Source organism: Coregonus clupeaformis, chromosome 36 (assembly GCF_020615455.1).
Source record: "Coregonus clupeaformis isolate EN_2021a chromosome 36, ASM2061545v1, whole genome shotgun sequence".
NCBI lineage: Eukaryota > Metazoa > Chordata > Actinopteri > Salmoniformes > Salmonidae > Coregonus > Coregonus clupeaformis.
Window position 1 is genome coordinate 30,930,767 of NC_059227.1, and position 7,212 is coordinate 30,937,978.

The 7,212-nt window shown below is 42.7% G+C and overlaps 1 protein-coding gene across 2 annotated transcripts in view; it reads right to left on the reverse strand.

Annotated features, from left to right (window-relative positions):
• Nucleotides 1–6,863, reverse strand: part of LOC121552773 (grainyhead-like protein 1 homolog) — an 18,603-nt gene extending 11,740 nt beyond the window's left edge. For both annotated transcript variants that reach the window (XR_005997296.1, XM_041865805.2), the window contains exons 1-5: nucleotides 6,729–6,863; nucleotides 5,448–5,634; nucleotides 5,086–5,159; nucleotides 4,570–4,942; nucleotides 4,069–4,151 (exon numbers count right to left, since the gene is read on the reverse strand). Coding sequence is in view for 1 of the 2 variants with exons in the window: in XM_041865805.2 (XP_041721739.1) it covers nucleotides 4,069–4,151; nucleotides 4,570–4,942; nucleotides 5,086–5,159; nucleotides 5,448–5,634; nucleotides 6,729–6,748 (737 nt within the window). In the remaining variant the exon portion in view is untranslated. The remainder of the gene's footprint in view (nucleotides 1–4,068; nucleotides 4,152–4,569; nucleotides 4,943–5,085; nucleotides 5,160–5,447; nucleotides 5,635–6,728) is intronic.
• Between the last annotated feature and the right edge of the window lie 349 nt (nucleotides 6,864–7,212).

Genomic DNA, 7,212 nt, shown 5'->3' on the forward strand with positions numbered 1-7,212 from the left:
TCGATAGGCAGAATTAAAACTTAAAAGGTGCAATTTGCAGAAATCGCGCTGCCATTTTCTGGTTTGTGACAAAACAAGCCATGCAAAGTGCAGAGAATCATTGTACCATCTAAACCGCTGTGAAATGTATTTTCAATAACCAAAAATATTGTATTTTCAGCTGTTTGAAGCTGGTGTACAAAATCTAAAGTAAAAGATGCAAAAACTAAACTTAAGAAGGGGAAGCATATACAGTGCCTTGCAAAAGTATTCATCCCCCTTGGCGTTTTTTTTATTTTGTTGCATTACAACCTGTAATTTAAATAGATTTTTATTTGGATTTCATGTAATGGACATACACAAAATAGTCCAAATTGGTGAAGTGAAATGAAAAAAATAACTTGTTTCAAAAAATTCTAAAAAATAAATAACGGAAAAGTGGTGCGTGCATATGTATTCACCCCCTTTGCTATGAAGCCCCTAAATAAGATCTGATGCAACCAATTACCTTCAGAAGTCACATAATTAGTTAAATAAAGTCCACCTGTGTGCAATCTAAGTGTCACATGATCTGTCACATGATCTCAGTATACAGCTGCGGAAAAAATTAAGAGACCACTGCAAAATTATAAGTTTCTCTGGTTTTACTATTTATAGGTATGTGTTTGGGTAAAAATTACATTTTTGTTTTATTCTATAAACTGCTGACAACATTTCTCCCAAATTCAAAATAAAAATATTGTCATTTAGAGCATTTATTTGCAGAAAATGACAACTGATCAAAATAACAATAAAGATGCAGTGTTGTCAGACCTCGAATAATGCAACGAAAATAAGTTCATGTTCATTTTTAAACAACACAATACTAATGTTTTAACTTAGGAAGAGTTCAGAAATCAATATTTGGTGGAATAACCCTGATTTTCAATCACAGCTTTCATGCGTCTTGGCATGCTCTCCACCAGTCTTTCACATTGATGTTGGGTGACTTTATGCCACTCCTGGCGCAAAAATTCAAGCAGCTCGGCTTTGTTTGATGGCTTGTGACCATCCATCTTCCTCTTGATCACATTCCAGAAGTTTTCAATGGGGTTCAGGTCTGGAGATTGGGCTGGCCATGACAGGTCTTGATCTGGTGGTCCTCCATCCACACCTTGATTGACCTGGCTGTGTGGCATGGCGCATTGTCCTGCTGGAAAAACCAATCCTCAGAGTTGGGGAACAATGTCAGAGCAAAGGAAGCAAGTTTTCTTCCAGGACAACCTTGTACGTGGCTTGATTCATGCGTCCTTCACAAAGACAAATCTGCCCGATTCCAGCCTTGCTGAAGCACCCCCAGATCATCACCGATCCTCCACCAAATTTCACAGTGGGTGCGAGACGCTGTGGCTTGTAGGCCTCTCCAGGTCTCCGTCTAACCATTAGACGACCAGGTGTTGGGCAAAGCTGAAAATTGGACTCATCAGGGAAGATGACCTTACTCCAGTCCTCTACGGTCCAATCCTTATGGTATTTTGCAAACCTCAGCCTGGATCTTCTTTGCTTATCATTGATGAAGGGCTTTTTTCTAGCTGGCGGTCATCCCGGTCAGTAGAGAGTCATTTTCGCCCTCTGCCAGTCTGTAGCTTTGTTGTCCCCAATGTCTGCTGCTTGACCTTGTTCTTATGAACCGCCGTCTTTGACATTTTAAGGATGGAAGCAACCTGACGCTCACTGTATCCCTCTGCCAGTAAAGCCAGAATTGAACCCTTCTTTTCCTCACTCAAAACATTCCTTTTCAACTCTTTTGGCATGGTCAATAGTTATTTTTTGATTAATATTACTTTTGAGGTACTATTAGCACTGTTTTTGCCATCCAGCTGGTCCTATTGCAAGAGGATAGTGATGACCACAGCAGTGGTTTTTATACTTTTCCTCGTTAAATAAGATTTGTTTCATGTGATCACCTAATCAGTACCTAATTCAGTAGAATGAGGTATGCCTGTGATGGAATTCAACAGACACTGGAATGGAATGGCTGTCATACATGTAGAGATGAGGATTTAAGAAAAATTTGCAGTGGTCTCTTAATTTTTTCCACAGCTGCATATACACCTGTTCTGAAAGGCCCCAGAGTCTGCAACACCACTAAGCAAGGGGCACCACCAAGCAAGCGGCACCATGAAGACCAAGGAACTCTCCAAACAGGTCAGGGGCAAAGTTCAGAAACGTTGAACATCCCACTGAGCACCATTAAATCCATTATAAAAAAATGGGAAGGAATATGGCACCACAACAAATCTGCCAAGAGAGGGCCGCCCACCAAAACTCACGGACCAGGCAAGGAGGGCATTAATCAGAGAGCCAACAAAAAGACCAAAGATAACCCTGAAGGAGCTGCAAAGCTCCACAGCGGAGACTGGAGTATCTGTCAATAGGACCACTTTAAGCCGTACACTCCACAGAGCTGGGCTTTACAGAAGAGTGGCCAGAAAAAAGCCATTGCTTAAAGAAAAAAATAAGCAAACACGTTTGGAAGACTCCCCAAACATATGGAAGAAGGTACTCTGGTCAGATGAGACTAAAATTGAGCTTTTTGGCCATCAAGGAAAATGCTATGTCTGGCGCAAACCCAACACCTCTTATCACCCCGAGAACACCACCCCCACAGTGAAGCATGGTGGTGGCAGCATCATGCTGTGGGGATGTTTTTCATTCGCAGGGACTGGGAAACTGGTCAGAATTGAAGGAATGATGGATGGCGCTAAATACAGGGAAATTCTTGAGGGAAAGCTGTTTCAGTCTTCCAGAAATGTGAGACTGGGACGGAGGTTCACCTTCCAGCAGGACAATGATCCTAAGCATACTTCTAAAGCAACACTTGAGTGGTTTAAGGGGAAGCATTTAAATGTCTTGGAATGGCCTAGTCAAAGCCCAGACCTCAATCCAATTGAGAATCTGTGGTATGACTTAAAGATTGCTGTACACCAGCGGAACCCATCCAACTTGAAAGAGCTGGAGCAGTTTTGCCTTGAAGAATGGGCAAAAATCCCAGTGGCTAGATGTGCCAAGCTTATAGAGACATACCCCAAGAGACTTGCAGCTGTAATTGCTGCAAATGGTGGCTCTACAAAGTATTGACTTTGGGGGGGTGAATAGTTATCTGGACCTAAGATTACTTATGTTTGTGTTCACACACACCTCTCTACGCCTTCTTGGAACAATATTCAAGGTCTTGTTCTAGAATCTCATAAACCCATATTCGCTGGAGAGACAGGGTGATGGTGTGTTGGCCTGCGTTCACACAGGCAGCCTAATTCAGATTTTTTTTCTCACTAATTGGTCTTTTGACCAATCAGCTCTGAAAAATATCTGATGTGAAAAGATCTGTGATAGTGTGGGGGGGGAAATCTGAATTGGGCTGCCTGTGTGAACGTGGCCTAACACGCCATAATTTGGTCTCTCCAACGAATATGCCAGGGTTGTCCCGTGTAGCTCAGTTGGTAGAGCATGGCGCTTGCAACGCCAGGGTTGTGGGTTCGATTCCCACGGGGGACCAGTATGAAAATGTATGCACTCACTAACTGTAAGTCGCTCTGGATAAGAGCGTCTGCTAAATGACTAAAATGTAAAATGTATTTATGCACGCTCAAGTTCTGTTTTTTTGTCTTTTTCTTGTTTGTTTCACAATAAAAAATATTTTGCATCTTCAAAGTGGTAGGCATGTTGTGTAAATCAAATGATACAAACCCCCCAAAAAATCTATTTTAATTCCAGGTTGTAAGGCAACAAAATATGAAAAATGCCAAGGGGGGTGAATACTTTCGCAAGCCACTGTAAATAGAGCATATAGAACAGATCTACTGCTTCTTAAGACTTGCTTTCAATGATTGACAGATCTATAAATCACATTTCTATGTGAATTTGGTCGGGTCGCCCAAAAAGTTACATATTGCAACTTTGTATTAAGGTAAGACTTAAGATAAGGTTTGATTAGAGATAGTGTCAGTGAAGTTATGGTATTTTCTGCTGGTTCAATATACCCTGACGGTTAAAAAAATAATAATACTGAGTGACTGTCAGTATCCCATGTTTGACTGAGTACGTTACCTTACTGTGGATCTGTAGTAAGGGTATCCACCGGGAGGGATGGAGGCCATACGTAGCTGGACCTCCTCAGAGAGAGGGAAGACCTGTGCGTCACAACAACACAATCCAGGGGAACATCAGCACCATAGAAATAGGTGGCGTCCCAGATGGCACCCTATTCCCTTTACAGTGCACTATTTGTATTTTTTATTTTTACCATAGGGCTCTGGTCAAAAGTAGTGCACTTTAAAGGGAATAGGGTGCCATTTGGGACGCAGCCATAATAATCTGTGTAGGTGACCATTACATATTACACTACAACCCATAGATCAATGAAAATATGGATGATGCCTCAATGGCTCCATACAGCTAAGTGAATAGGCAGAGTCTCACAGGCTTGCTACTTTTACTTTCAATGAAACCTGGGTGTAAGCAGCACAGCTCCAGGAAGGGCTTGCGCTGCTCAGTGTAAAATGATGCTCTAGTTCTATCTGGTTCTGTAGTAAAAGTAGGAGAACCTACCTCATTGGAGCTGTCCTTGTAGGACTCTGTGTAGGTGGAGTCGGGGGTGAGGCTCTGGGCTCTGGGGCTGTACTGGCTGTGGTTGAGCTGGCGACTGAAGGCCATGCCATCCGACTGGGAACTCTGGGAACCAGGGGGGGAGCAAACGGGGAAAGAGTGCAGGGCCAGGGTCCCCTCTGGGCTGAAGGAGTAGGGGGGAGGGCTGGAGGTGGAGGTGGTGGAGAGGCAGACTATGGAGTTTGAGGCTGGGTAGAGAGCCCGGGTCTTGTCCCTCCGGCTGGGTTGGCTGCTGCCCTGGGCCGCGGTGTTGCGAGGGACGGTCCTCAGAGTTGTCATGGCCAGGGGAGAGTCTTGGAGTGGCACCATGAAGTTCCTGAAAAGGTGATAATCAGAGTAAAGGTTATCTCAGAACGCAGCTTTCTTTACTTCAACACACTTTTTCTCAATTTACAATAAATAAACTATGCCAAGTCATAACTGGATAAAAACATAATAATAACTAAGGAGATTCATTACATTTTGTTTGGATCAGCATCGCCCACAATCACTTCTGTTTTGGGCTGTCCAGTCGTTCTCTTGTCTCGTGGCACCTAGAAATGTAGTATAATACATTATTGTCACACCTATATACATCTACAATACATCTATATACATCTATGGCGGTACTTATAATACATTTATAGTATAGTAGCTATGTAGAAGTATAGTAGCTATGTAGTAGTAGTAGTAGTATAGTAGCTATGTAGTAGTAGTAGTAGTATAGTAGCTATGTAGTAGTAGTAGTAGTACTATAGTAGCTATGTAGTAGTATAGTAGCTATGTAGTAGTAGTGGTAGTAGTAGTAATAGTAGTAGTAGTAGTAGGTATATATGAGGTACCTTATAGTAGTTATAGAGGGGAGCATTGGCGCTGTCCTCATCTCCGTTGATGTCCATCATGGCCTTGGAGGCGGCGGTCAGGGGGTTCTCTAGGAAGGTCCTCCACTCTTCGTCATCCTCCATGAGTGCCTGCCGCTGACCACCGCTGTACGATGGCTCATTCTGGAACACCAGAACACCCCTCTTTCTGCACAGTGAGACAGTCCAACATTAAGTTCAGATTCAGAACCCCCCTCTTCTGCACAGTGGGACATCCAACATTAAGTTCCGACCCCCCCTCCCCTCCCCTCCCCCCTTTCTGCACAGTACAACATTAATTTCAGAATCCCCCTCTTTCTGCACAGTGGGACAGTCCAGATGTTGTGGTCAGGCAAAGTGTGTGACACTGCTAATTGTAATAATGTAAACTGGTAGCTAAGGAGACAAGTGAAGAAATATTCACTCCCAGTCTATTCAAACCGAACGAAATATACGTGAAAGGGGTGTGGGTTATAATAGTTGTTGGGAGTTTAAAAAAATTTACAGATCTTGAAGACCATTCTATCTATACCAGAGGGTACAAAACGGAGGAACACTGCATCTCTGTTATTATTACATTTTTACATTTCAGTCATTTAGCAGACGCTCGTATCCAGAGCGACTTACAGTTATGCCCAATAATAGTCCTAACCTCTTCAATGTACACGGACAGAAGCAGTCCCATAGAGTGAACAGGAGGGAATGTAAGTGTTAATACCAACCGCGCCGCAATGATCTCTGTAAGGACCCGCATGTCCCGCGGACATCCCGTGGGAATGCAGCCATCTAACGTCAAGCATAGGTCTCCCTGAGCAAAGAGGCTAAGTAGCCAGATCTCGGATCCTGCTCTACCAGCAAGACAGGTCTTCAACGCGCTGACTGTGTCATTACAAATGACTTCCATTGTTTTGTTTAAATACAAGAAGACATTACTTTTGTACAGAAATTGCACAATTTAATTGTGTGCCTGTGTGTTTGTGTGTGTAGCACACATTGTATGCCTGAGAAGTTCAATGCACAATCATATAGTGACATTCATTCATTGAATAGATTTCCTTAGACAGTTTGCCAACTAAAACTATCATTCTTAAAACTAGGCGACATGGGTAGTCGAGGAAGCTCATCAATCCCCTAACAACTGTGATAATTAAATATAAAATGTATCCTTTGTCATCTAAAAGCTGCTGCGCGTTATTGTGGACCAGTGTATGCCTACAAGTGTACATATAGCCTACACCAAACACAACTGGACCGTGTACTTACTTTACAAGCTCCTGTGTCATTTCGCGCTGTCGGACTGGACTTTCTAGTTGGAACGGTGAATTCCGATCCGTCCACTATTAAAAAAAAAACACACGAAATGCTGGTAGGTAAACTTATGTCAACCTTGTCCTCCAGAACTAGTTCAGTCGGCTTTTCTCGATCTATGAGCTAGAGCCGGAGTTTTGCCTGCGATAGGCCACGCGATTGGCTTGCTGTGACATAATGGGCGGGGTTTCGGTAACATTTACATAGGCCTAGGGAAAACAGTGCCTTCAGAAAGTATTCATACCTATTCCACATTTTGTTGTTACAGCCTAAATTCAAAATGGATTAAATATTTTTTTAAATCTCACCCCTCTACACACAATACCCCATAATGACGAAGTGAAAACATGTTTTTTGACATTTTTGTAAATGTATTGAAAATGAAATACTGAAATATATTATTTACAGTGGGGAAAAAAAGTATTTAGTCAGCCACCAA